Source organism: Oncorhynchus masou, chromosome 12, assembly GCF_036934945.1.
Source record: "Oncorhynchus masou masou isolate Uvic2021 chromosome 12, UVic_Omas_1.1, whole genome shotgun sequence".
Taxonomy (NCBI): Eukaryota; Metazoa; Chordata; class Actinopteri; order Salmoniformes; family Salmonidae; genus Oncorhynchus; species Oncorhynchus masou.
Genome location: NC_088223.1, coordinates 63,388,790 through 63,400,692, shown reverse-complemented (window position 1 = coordinate 63,400,692; position 11,903 = coordinate 63,388,790). Strand labels below are relative to the sequence as shown.

Here is an 11,903-nt window from a genome sequence, read left to right as displayed (position 1 = left end):
AAACAAACTTTTTTTTATACAAACACTTCATTTTATTTACAACAGTAAATCATTGTCTGATTAAGCATTGTACAGCCGTTTGAGGGTAAAATTTCCTTTGAAATCCAGTTCCGATCTAACTTTGCTGCTGTTGTGGAAACAGGCCATGTTCTCATGACTCAAGTTGTCATCCACTGTTTGGGTCAGTCTCTAGATAACAGAGAATATGGCATCAACAAGCTTGATATGACAAATACTAACAATAAAACAACCAATCATATTGGTCCCAGGTCCTGCTGACTTTCTATAGTGAAGGAAAGAATAAGATTTCACTCAGTCCAGTTGTCTTGACTACAATCAAGGCACTAATGTTAATTTTCTCCTTTAGTCTCTCTCCCGACTGTGTTCTTTGTGCTTACTTGACCTGACTCTCTCCCTCTCTCTGTTCCTGTCTTTCTCCCTGTCCCAGTCCCTCGCTCTGTTCCTCTCATTGCCCCTCTCTCTTTCTCCCTCCCTAGTTCTGTCTCTCTCTCTATCACGGTCTTGGTTTTCTCTCTCCTTCCTGCCTGTCCTTTTGCTCTCCAACTGCAGTCCTCCATTTCTCCTCTTCTCATCCTCCCTGGGCCTCTCTCTCTCTCTCCTTCCCTCTCCCCATGGCGATTTCGGAACCCTCTGTCCACCTGCCTGTGTGTGTTCTGTGGCTCTGCCCCAGGCCCTGGTCTCTCTTCCCTAGCCCCCAGCCACTCCTCTGGCGCCCCCCGCTGGCTGTACTTGTCATAGCCCAGGTCCTCCTCCTCCTGCTTCACCCTCACTGCCAGGGCAGGCCTAGGGGGAGACACAGAGTGAGTCTGTGCTAGCCTCTCCCTCTGCTTCCTATCCTCCTTCAGAGCCTTCTCCTTTTTCTTCTTCTCTTTCTTGTCTGGGTTGGAGATTAAAGAAAAGACGGAGGGTCAGGTAAGAGGATATGAACATGACACACACACTGACAGCCAAGTTATCCTCCACTACCCGGGTGTAGTCGTGTCTTTGCCTTGCAATTATACTGAACAAAACTATAAACGCAACATGTAAGTGTTGGTCCCATGTTTCATGAGATGAAATAAGATACCAGACATTTTCCATATACATTAAAAGCATCTCTCTCTCCTGTTAGATGGCATTTCTCCTTTGCCAAGATAATCCATCTACCTGACAGGTGTTGCATATCAAGAAGCTGATTAAACAGCATGATCACTATCATTAAAAAGGTGCATCTTGTGCTGGGGAAAATAAAAAGCCACTAAAATGTGCATTTGTCTCAACACAATGCTACAGATGTCCAAAGTTGAGTCAGCATGCAATTGGCATGCTGACTGTAGGAATGTCCAGCCGAGCTGTTGCCAGAGAACTAAATGTTCACTTCTCTACCATAAGCCACCTCCAACATCATTTTATAGAATTTGGCAGTGCTTCTAACCAGCCTCACAACCGCAGACCATGTGTAACCACGCCAGCCCAGGACCTCCACATCCAGCCTGAGACAAGCTACCCAGACAGCTGATGAAACTGTGGGTTTGCACAACTGAAGAATTACTCCACAAACTGTCAAACAGTCTCAGGGAAGCTCATCTGCGTGCTTGTCAACCTCACCAGGGTCTTGATCCGACTGCAGTTCTGTGTCGTAACCCACTTCAGTGGGCAGATGCTCACCTTCGATGGTCACTGGCACGCTGGAGGAGTGTGTTCTTCATGGATGAATTCCGGTTTCAACTGTGCCGAGCAGATGGCAGACCACCTGTATGGCGTTGTGTGGGTAAGCGGTTTGCTGATGTCAACATTGAACAGAGTGCCCCATGGTGGAGATGGGGTTATGGTATGGGCAGGCATAAGCTGAGGACAATGAACACAATTGGATTTTATCGATGGCAATTTGAATGCAGAGATACCGTGATGAGATCCTGAGGCTCACTGTTGTGTCATTCATCCTCCACCAGATACTGACTGGTTTTCTGATCCCGCCCCTACCTTTCTTAAAGGTATGTATTCCCAGTCATGTGAAACCCATAGACTAGGGCCTAATGAATTTATTTCAATTGACTGATTTCCTTATATGAACTATAACTCAGTAAAATCTTTGAAATTGTTGCATGTTGCGTTCATATTTTTGTTCAGTGTTCATTCTACTTTGACGAAAGTTCTTGCATTTCAAATCCCCAGTCTAATGAGGCTGACACAAGCAGCAGACCTGTACCATCTGGACCTCCATTAGTCTCGTCTCACCTTTCTTGGGCTTCTTCGCGGGTACGGCGTACTGCTCCTCTTCTTCGGACTCGGAGGATGAAGGGTCAGGTAGTTTGGGGGCACAGCCCTCCTCCCTCAGGCGCTTAGTGATATCATCCATGTCCTCATTGTCTTTGGGAGGGCGGTAGTTCAGCACATGGTCCACTCGGATGGTCCGCCCCTTTATCTAGATACCGACAGAGAGCGAGACACAGACCACAACACAATGAGTCATTTACGTCTTTTGCATCGTCTAACCTTCATTTATACACGTCTACTGGTTTAGTCTCAAGCTCTCTTGTTCTCTCCTTCTCAGCTGTGAGTGGTTGCCATTCTTTACCTTGATCCCATTTAAGTTATCCACAGCCAGGATGGTGCTCCTCTGGTCCTCGTAGCAGATGAAGCAGAAGCCTTTGGATTTACCCGTCTTCTTATCGCGCACTAGGTTGATGTTGGCCATCTCTCCATACCTGCAGACAGACATGAAGCAGGAACACACCTAATCTAATGCAAAGAACACTTCATTTATTCAGAATGGGGAAGGTTAAGAGGGAATAGGGGAAGATAAGCATGGAAAGACAGGTAATTGTATAGACAAAAACAGACAGACAATGAAGAACGGGGAGAGAAAGGACAGTGAGTGGAGAGATTGGAGGAAGGGGTGTATGTATGGGACTCACTGAGAGAAGACACAGACGATGTCACCTTCCGTCAGCTCATATGGAAACCCACCTGAAAGGTTAAAACAGAAGCACTGAAGTTAGAAACAGGCTTATAACTGCTGGTGAGATGGACTAGAGAGCAAGCCACTGACTGAATAAAAAAAAGAAAACACTACTTTGATGCCACCAACTGGTCAGCTGACAGTACACCTTAAACGTGGCTGTAATAGCAGGGTTCGGATCAATCCTATTCAATCGCAGGGGTGTCTTTGACACAGCCTCTTACCGATGAAAATCCAGGCGCTATCCTTATACTCAGAGTGCCATGACACATTTTCCTTCACACCCAATGAGGCCTCTCTCTCATTCAGCTCATTGATCAGTTTCACCTTGGTCAGGGGACTGCAGGACACAGAGAGATGGAAAAGGACGAAAGGATAGAGTTTAACTTGCAAAAGAATGCAGAATATTCTCTCTGCTGATCCTGTCTTTGCTTTTTTCTTAACCCCCCATGGGGTCGTCTCATGAGGAACTACAGGCCATAACATATTTAAGTAATAAGGCACGAGGGGGTGTGGTATATGGCCAATATACCACAGCTAAGAGCTGTTCTTGCGGAGTATACCACAACCCCAAGAGGAGCCTTACTGCGATAATAAACGGGTTACCAACGTAATTAGAGCAGTAAAAATAAATGTTTTGCCATACCCGTGGTATAAGGGCTGATACACCACGCTGTCAGCCAATCAGCATCCAGGGCTCGAACCACCCAGTTATATATAGTGTGTATTCATTTAACGTCAACATTATTGTCATTAGTAACATCATAACCTAGCTAGCAAGCTAACGTTAGCCATGTTGACTGATGTTTCAGTACACGTTAACTGGCTAGCTAGACCTCTTCACATGACCACCCCATTACACCTCAGTGGGTAACTAGATAATCATCACAGCCGATACAAAATGTAAAACACATAATCGGTCACTTATACTCACTTCATTATGAAGTTATCATGAACGCAAACACGATGCTAACATCAGTTTCCGGCGCGTCATACTACGGACAGCGGTTTGTGGGAGGTGTAGTTCAAAGGCATGCTGCCTTGTTCTCAGTATTGAACAACTTTTATTATAAAACTCGTACAAACAAGTCCCACAGAACAACTGCATTTCAATATTCAATTCCAATGGTATTTTGTGATTAAGCAAAAGCTCTCTTCAAAGCCACTGCATTGGCCTAAACACTGACTTTTATTATCTCTTTTCTATATGAAATCTACTTTTATAGCACCATCATTCCTCATATCACAAAGTGTAATTTTATTGGCTAGTTGTAAAATATGGACTTATTTATCCTAAAAATAAGTGTTTATATGACAAGGAAGTTCCCATGAATGAATAATCAATCATCCAAGCATTCTATCATTTATTTTGAATAGCAACCACTCAAACAATAATATTCTACCTACCTCATATCAAGGTTTTATCAATATATTTCCACTATGGTAATTTATGAGAAAATTATAAAGCAATTCTACATGGACATTATGAGTTAATCCTTTGTAGGAAGTATTGGCAATAAAACACATTTCCCATGTACCTCCCTAGTGGAGGTAGTAATACACACTACTTTCCCAAGAAATTAAATACTTTGTCAAAAAATGTTTATATATAATCACTGACTGATCAGAGAACAACCATTTGTACACACAAAAGCTGTTCCCCTTCAAAACACCTACACACCTCTCAGACACACATAGACAGTGGGGTTGATGGGAATGCAGAGAGGGACAAAGTGCATACTTGGCAGAGATAATATCAATTAGGTTAGTGGAGGAAAAAAAGCAAATAAGCCCATCTGTTCCATGGTTTAGGTTCCATGATGTCTCCACATCCATTATCTCACTCTGTTATTTTTTTCCCCATTTGATTGATTTGTCAGTTAGTTGCTGTCGCTAGACATGTGACGTGAACTGTTTCTGCCAGAAATGGACAAAGCTCTAAGCTGCCACATTAAGCATTTTCCAAATGGGTTCGATCAAACTCAATGAGATGTTCTCAAAATGTCTAAGTCATTCACAAGGGGGTTGAGGCAGAAAACTGTACAGTGTGGCCCTCTTCACTGGTGACCGTGGGAAAGGTGGGGTCCAGGCTCATGGCATCGTCCACAGATATAACAGTATGAGTGGGTATACGCAGCTCTGTCTGACATCTCTCACTAGCCTCTAACACGGCTGTGTTCCTGACCCTGTCCTTAACACAGCAGAAGAGGGCCCCGATCTGTAGCCGCACCTCCCTCTGCCAGCAGGCGTACACCAGAGGGTTAATGAGGGAGTTAGACAGCCCCAGCAGCCACAGGTCATTCTCCAGCACCTTGTACAACTCACAGGCCTCACACAGCACCTGCACTGCACACACCACAAAAAATGGGCACCAGCAGAGGGTGAAACAGCCCACCAACAGAGCCACGGTCCTCAGGGCCTTGACGTGGCCCCAGTAGCGGCTGCGCTGGGGCAGCCTGGAGCCGGCCTGACGGGCCTGGCGGATCTGCCTCTGATGGCCGCAAGCTATCTTCAGAATGTCCAGGTAGAAGTAGGTGAAGACAGAGAGGACGGGGAAGAAGACGACACAGAACACCACAATGATGCCCTTGGGACGGATGACAGAGAAGAAGGTGCAAAGTCTGCTGCTTTCAAAGTCTCCCTGCTGGAGCTGCCATGCCATGCCTGTGGAGCAGAGGGGAATAATAAACGTTCTATATTTATAGTATTTTGAATATTCAAATTAAAATAATGATGTTCGTTATCAAGTTGATCAACAATCAGTGTTGGGGTCAATTCAATTCCAATTTAGTCAATTCAGGAAGCACATTGAAATTCGCAAATTGAGTCTCAGCTTATCCCCCTGAATTTAAATGTAGCCCTGTTGTTAGGGACATGTGTCCCCTCTGAAATAAGATAATTGAGGTTAGTTGTTCCACCTGGTAGAAAGCCAACGGTAAGGGATACCATCCAGAGCGCTACCAGTGCCCCAGTCACGGTCCACCTCCCAGTGAGCTGGGAGTAGCGCAGCGGCAGCTTGATGGCCACGTAGCGGTCCAGAGAGATCAGGAACATGGACAAGATGGACGCAGTTGAGGGGGAGATGACGAAGGCCATGCGGAGTAAACACTTGGTCTTCTGTGTGGAGTGCATCAGGAGTAGCGGTTGAATAGTTCCATTGTTCACAGTATGGTAATTTTGAAACACGTCTGTGACAATGCCAGTGATAGCCAGGCCCACCAGGATATCTGCCAGGGCCAGGTTGAGCACGAAGCACCAGCTCTGACTGCCCTTCCTACGCATCAGCTGAAAGAGAGCAGCCACCACCAGTAGGTTGGTGGAGATGATGAGGAGAGAGGCCACACTCAGGACCCATCCCATCATTTCTGGTGTCATGAAAGTGTATACATAAGCGGTTAGTATGGGTCTCACACCTGGCATCATGGCAGTGAGATTGGCACCCGACTCTCCCATCCAGCCTGTCTTATTGTAAGCTGCCATTGAGTCCTTTACAAGATCTAAGTCTTGTATATCTGAGAGATTCCCCGCCAAAACAAATAAATTATATCCACCAACATCCACTCCTACTGTGGTATATTGATATCCAAATACCAATTTTTTCCTCTTTGAACTGTACTTAATGTCTTTCTCTGTCAAACTCCTTGTATAACAGAAAGAAATTCCACAACAATAACCTGAGCTATTAAGTAAAAAGCTCTTTAGGAAAAAATTAAGAATGTTCAATGGGTACTCATCCACTCCCGATGTGCCTTTGCTCCTCAGAGGGCAAAGTATCTCCCCTCCTCTCTCGTCTGTAGCTGTGGTTCCTCTGCATCCGACCCTTGTCCAGCTTGCTCTCTGGTTATCATCGCAGTCCCCTCAGAGAGTCCCTGGTGCAGACATCCGGGATGACTGGGCCATTTTCCACAAGGGTTCACCACGACCACTGAATCTGGGTTAATGACAGTAGTCTGCAGTACAAACATCAACACTACACTACACTAAGATAGATCTGCTTTTGATACCATTTATATCTTTATCATAAAGTCATTAGTGATTTTATTTTTGCCCATCCATTGATGTCAATAAGTAGGGCAGTAAGGAAAGAGGAAGAGTTTTCTGTGGCATGTCTCTTGGGAAGACCCATCTGCTTTGGGAAGACCCATCTGGCAGTTGTCTGTAGACTAATATGTGGGTCCTTTAGAAAACACACAGAATTAAAAAAAAAAAAAATTCTAATCAAGGCACAAAAGAAAAAATAATCATCTACTCCCACTTACAGTAGTATAATCAATAAAGACTATCTGCTGTATTGGCTCCTCTAGTGTCTAAAATGAGTTTAAGCAAAAAAGGAGGTATAGAAGGAATTTTCATCTTGAGAAGCCTCTTCATCTTGACACACAACCCTTAACATTCACAGTGCTGTACAAAATATGCTGTGACTAACCACTGTATCTGTGTCTCATCAGTGGCTCATCATGGCTAAGTGTTTTATGTATGTATTTATACAGCTCTAAACAAACTGAGAGGCAAAATACACAATAGGGAGAAAGAAAGAGAGAGAAAGTGTATATTTGCCAGACAGGATGACGTGAATCTCCCTACATGTACAGTATACTGCATGTTATCAGTCAACTACTTCTGTTTTACGTATGGGAAGCATTGCTTTGGGAGACAAATCTACCCTGCATAAATTACTACCCAACTTCCTCATAATCTCTCTCTCTGTGACTATTTCTGAACTTCCTGCTGCTAGTTTTAACCCTCAGCAACAACAACCCAACCAGGTCAGTCCAAACAATATCACCAGGGTCTCATCAAATACAGATTTTGACATTATCGATCATAGTCTGCTGCTGGAAAAACGTATGTGTTGTCGCTCGCACCTTAACATTGTCAAGGTGAGACAAAACTAGTGCCTTTAGAACCTGCCTTTTTAAGAAGGCAGTGCATCACTTTATTATGGACAAACTTCTCCCCATTTTAGCTACTACTGCATCAATATGTTTTGAACATGACAGTTTTACCTATATTTAACGAGGCAAGTCAGTTGAGAACAAATTCTTACTTTCAATGACGGCCTAGGAACAGTGGGTGAACTGCCTTGTTCAGGGGCAGAACGACAGATGTGTACCTTGGGGATTTGAACTTGCAACCTTTATGGTTTCTAGTTCACCGCTCTAACCACTAGGCTATGCTTCCGCCCCAATCTAGGGTTACTCCAAAAAAAGACTAAAGAAAATTGCTGGCCCTTGGATGTACAAAGAGAGCTAATATTAATTAATATGCATGTCAATCTGTCCTGGCTCAAAGTGGAGGAGAGATTGACTTCATCACTACTTGTATTTATGAGAGCTATTGACATGTTGAATGCACCGATCTGTCTGTCTAAACTTCTGGCACACAGCTGGGACACCCATACATACCCCACAAGACATGCCACAAGAGGTCTCTTCACAGTCCCCAAGTACAGAACAGACTACGGGAGGCACACAGTACTACATAGAGCCTTGACTACATGGAACTCTATTCCACATCAAGTAACTGATGCAAGCAGTACAATTTGATTTAAAAAACAGATTAAAAAACACCTTATGGGACAGAGGGGACTGTGAAGCAACACAAACATAGGCATAGACACATACACCCACACACACAATAACATACGCACTATGCACACACATACACATGGATTTAGTACTGTCGATATGTGGTAGTGGTGGAGTATGGACGTGAGGGCTCACAGTGTGTTGTGAAATCTATGAATGTATTGTAATGTTTTTAAAATTGTACAAACTGCCTTAATTTTGCTGGACCTTAGGAAGAGTAGCTGCTTCCTCGGCAGCAGCTAAGGGGGATCCATAATAAATACAAAAATACAAATACACAGTGATCTTTTCATGTAGAGTAAAGATCCCCTTTTGATCACAAAGGGGGAAAAAGCACAATAATCTCTGGCTCCCACAGACATACAATGTGGGAATGTTATTCATCCCTACTAGACCTTTCAGTGCCATTCAAAACTTCTGTTGGTCAGCAGTAATTGTGCCCACTGCCCCTGTACCAGTAGTCATTCTCACCCTATTTACGCTTAGCACTGCCCACTCCTCACCTACGGGTTGCCTTGGCCAGAAACATCTTGAAGGTGTTATTATTCTTTGAATAGACTACCTCCTGTCTGGGGCTTGACCTCTGAAGCTGACCTGAGATTCCTCTGTACTGAAGATGACTTTAAAGAGACGACTGCTGTCCATTTTGTTGTGTTGTGTCTACTGTGTCGCTTCGCTCTTCTGCTTGAACCCCAACCGCAACAACTGTGGCTCCATCAGCGCTCGGTGAGTCTGTGTCAATATGTGTGTGTGTATTTCAGTGTATATGTGTGTTTGCCTGTATGTTTGTATTTGTGTGAGGGGCAGAAATGTCTTAGTCATGATGGTGTGTGTAATTGTGTTAATGTCTTATCTGTTTATCTGAGGGTAATTTGCAAAAATCTGAGGTAGTGGCATGTCTTCTGTTCTGTATGTGTTGCCGTACCTTTACTTGCTTGATAGAGAATGAAATACATACAGTATAACAATATGGGATGTAAAAAGAAGATGGAATATGTGGCTACTGAGTTACTGTTTCCCATGTCTTAACAGACTCACGGTTAGGGTCATATTAGTGGTTACTAGTGGTTAGAGCGTTAGGCCAGTAACTGGAAGGTTCCTGGTTTGAATACCTAAGTTTAAAAAATGGTTGATGTGACTTTGAGCAAGGTACTTGACCCAATTTGATCCAGGGGTGCCATACTGCTATGGCTGACCCTGTAAAACAACACATTTCCCTGCACTGATCTGGTGTATGTGACAATACAACATCTATTTCGTATTGTATTTTTTGATTTGGATTATTAGGGTAATTATTCATAAAATAATGAATAGATTTATAATGAAGTAATCTTTGCTCAATATTTACTACAGCATGTTAAACAGAACCTTGGCTTGAACCATTTGCTGTGTTTGGCACCACTCACTGCCCATGTCTTTTGTGTTCTTTTGACAAACCATTTTAGGAATCTCATGACAGTTGCCCAGCAGCTGTACCAACGAGTCATGAGGCTAATGCGCACCACTCTCTGATCCTATGGAGCCGGAGTTGAGTCCCTCAACACTAATCATCACCAGGACTGAGACACTCTCCTGCCTTACCCTGTCCATACAATGGAGATGACCTGCAGAGCACCTGCCATCGACAGAGCAAGAGGACGAAAAGCTCTCATTACAGTTCACCGTAATAAAGCAGGAGATAGTTTTTTAAAAATGTCAATGTTTTATTGATGCAAATAGATTTTGTTGAGATCCTAGTGGGCCTTAACTGCATAAGCGTTGTGTTAGTGCCCCAATTTCCCTGCATTATAATGTAAGTGCTGGAAAAGCCGTTTGCAGGATAATTCAAAGATGTCATTAATTTCATGCCCTCTTGTGGAAAACTGATCAGTTATTTCTGCATGATAAAAAAAATTATGCTTTCAATGAGCTTCAATGCTATCCCTGGACATGGAAAATATTCCTTGCTGGAATTGATGTGATTGAGTTTAGTTAAATCTACTACATGAATGCATATAGTGCAGTATGTCTTCATAGAATAATACGAAAAAATGTTCCTTGTGCAAATTATGATAAGATAGGCTATGTTTAAAAAATGTGTACCACTTGATTAGCTAAATGTTATAACAGTTGAGTCTCTTGTAATTAATGCTGTATCAAAACTGATATAATAAACTTTACATTTGTTTTTCAATTGATAGTTTATTTTTTATACGCCTATATGTTGAAAATATGTATTTTCTAGACGTTGACATCACGCGCATTTCAGATACTGAATGAAATGTTAGAATACGTCTTTTCCTGTCTTGTACTGATGTCGAAAATATGTCTTGTACTGATGCCGAAAATATGTCTTATATGGACGTAGGTATTTAGGTATAAAATATATATATATTTTTTTATACCTTTCCGTATTTAAACTGCTATACATTCTCAATGAATTAAGCATTATATCCCAATAATAATTGTTCATGCCTCTTAAAACTTCTTGGTGCACCCATCCCGTGAGTGTGATCATTTTCGTCAACATCCCCTGAATTGCAGAGCGCCAAATTCAAAGTAAATTTCTACAAATAATTTATGTTCATGAAATCACAAGTGCAATGTAGCAAAACACAGCTTAGCTTGTTTTTAATCCACCTGGCGTGTCAGATTTCCAAAAAGCTTTTAGGCGAAAGCAAACCAAGCGTTTATGTAAGGACATCTCTCTCAGCAGACAAAACGTTACAAACAGCTAGCAGCAAAGTAGATTGGTCACGAAAGTCAGAAAATAAATAAAATGAATCGCTTACCTTTGATGATCTTCGGATGTTTGCACTCACGAGACTCCCAGTTACACAATAAATGTTACTTTTGTTCCATAGATTTTTTTTTTTCTCCAAAAAACTCCATTTGGTTGGCGTGTTATGTTCAGAAATCCACAGGCTCGAGCAGTCACGACGGGGCAGACGAAAATTCCAAATAGTATTCGTAAAGTTCGTAGAAACATGTCAAACATTTTTTATAACCAATCCACAGGTTGTTTTTACAATAAATAATAAATAATATTTCAACCGGACCGTAGCTTTTTCAATAGGAGAGAGAGAGAAAATGTCTGCTCCACGCTGCTCGCGCATTCAAAACTCTGCTGGCACCCAGCCATCCACTGACGCCATCCACTTTCTCGCTCATTTTTTCAGAATATAAGGCTGAAACTATGTCTAAAGACTGTTCACACCATGTGGAAGCCATAGGAAAATGAATCTGGTTGATATCCCTTTAAATGGAGGGAAGGAATGCAATGGAACAGGGAGCTTTCGAAATAGGAGGTACTTCCACTTTGGATTTTCCTCAGGTTTTCGCCTGCAATATCAATTCTGTTATACTCACAGACA

General features: G+C 42.7%; 1 protein-coding gene, 1 long non-coding RNA gene and 1 pseudogene across 2 annotated transcripts; 1 reads left to right on the top strand and 2 right to left on the bottom strand.

Annotated features, from left to right (window-relative positions):
* Nucleotides 1-8: 8 nt before the first annotated feature.
* Nucleotides 9-3,994, bottom strand: LOC135550629 (RNA-binding motif protein, X-linked 2-like; annotated as a pseudogene).
* A 315-nt stretch (nt 3,995-4,309) lies between these two features.
* LOC135550628 (glucose-dependent insulinotropic receptor-like) lies at nt 4,310-6,529 on the bottom strand. Its single transcript, XM_064981620.1, has 2 exons — nt 5,881-6,529; nt 4,310-5,626 (listed from the first exon to the last, which is right to left on the bottom strand). Exons 1-2 carry the CDS (start codon nt 6,440-6,442, stop codon nt 4,977-4,979), a joined length of 1,212 nt encoding a protein of 403 aa, XP_064837692.1. The 5' UTR covers nt 6,443-6,529; the 3' UTR covers nt 4,310-4,976.
* An 86-nt stretch (nt 6,530-6,615) lies between these two features.
* Nucleotides 6,616-10,658, top strand: LOC135550631 (uncharacterized). Its single transcript, XR_010457123.1, has 3 exons — nt 6,616-7,728; nt 9,108-9,276; nt 9,996-10,658. It is a non-coding gene; the product is annotated as an uncharacterized LOC135550631 (long non-coding RNA).
* The last annotated feature ends 1,245 nt before the right edge of the window (nt 10,659-11,903 follow it).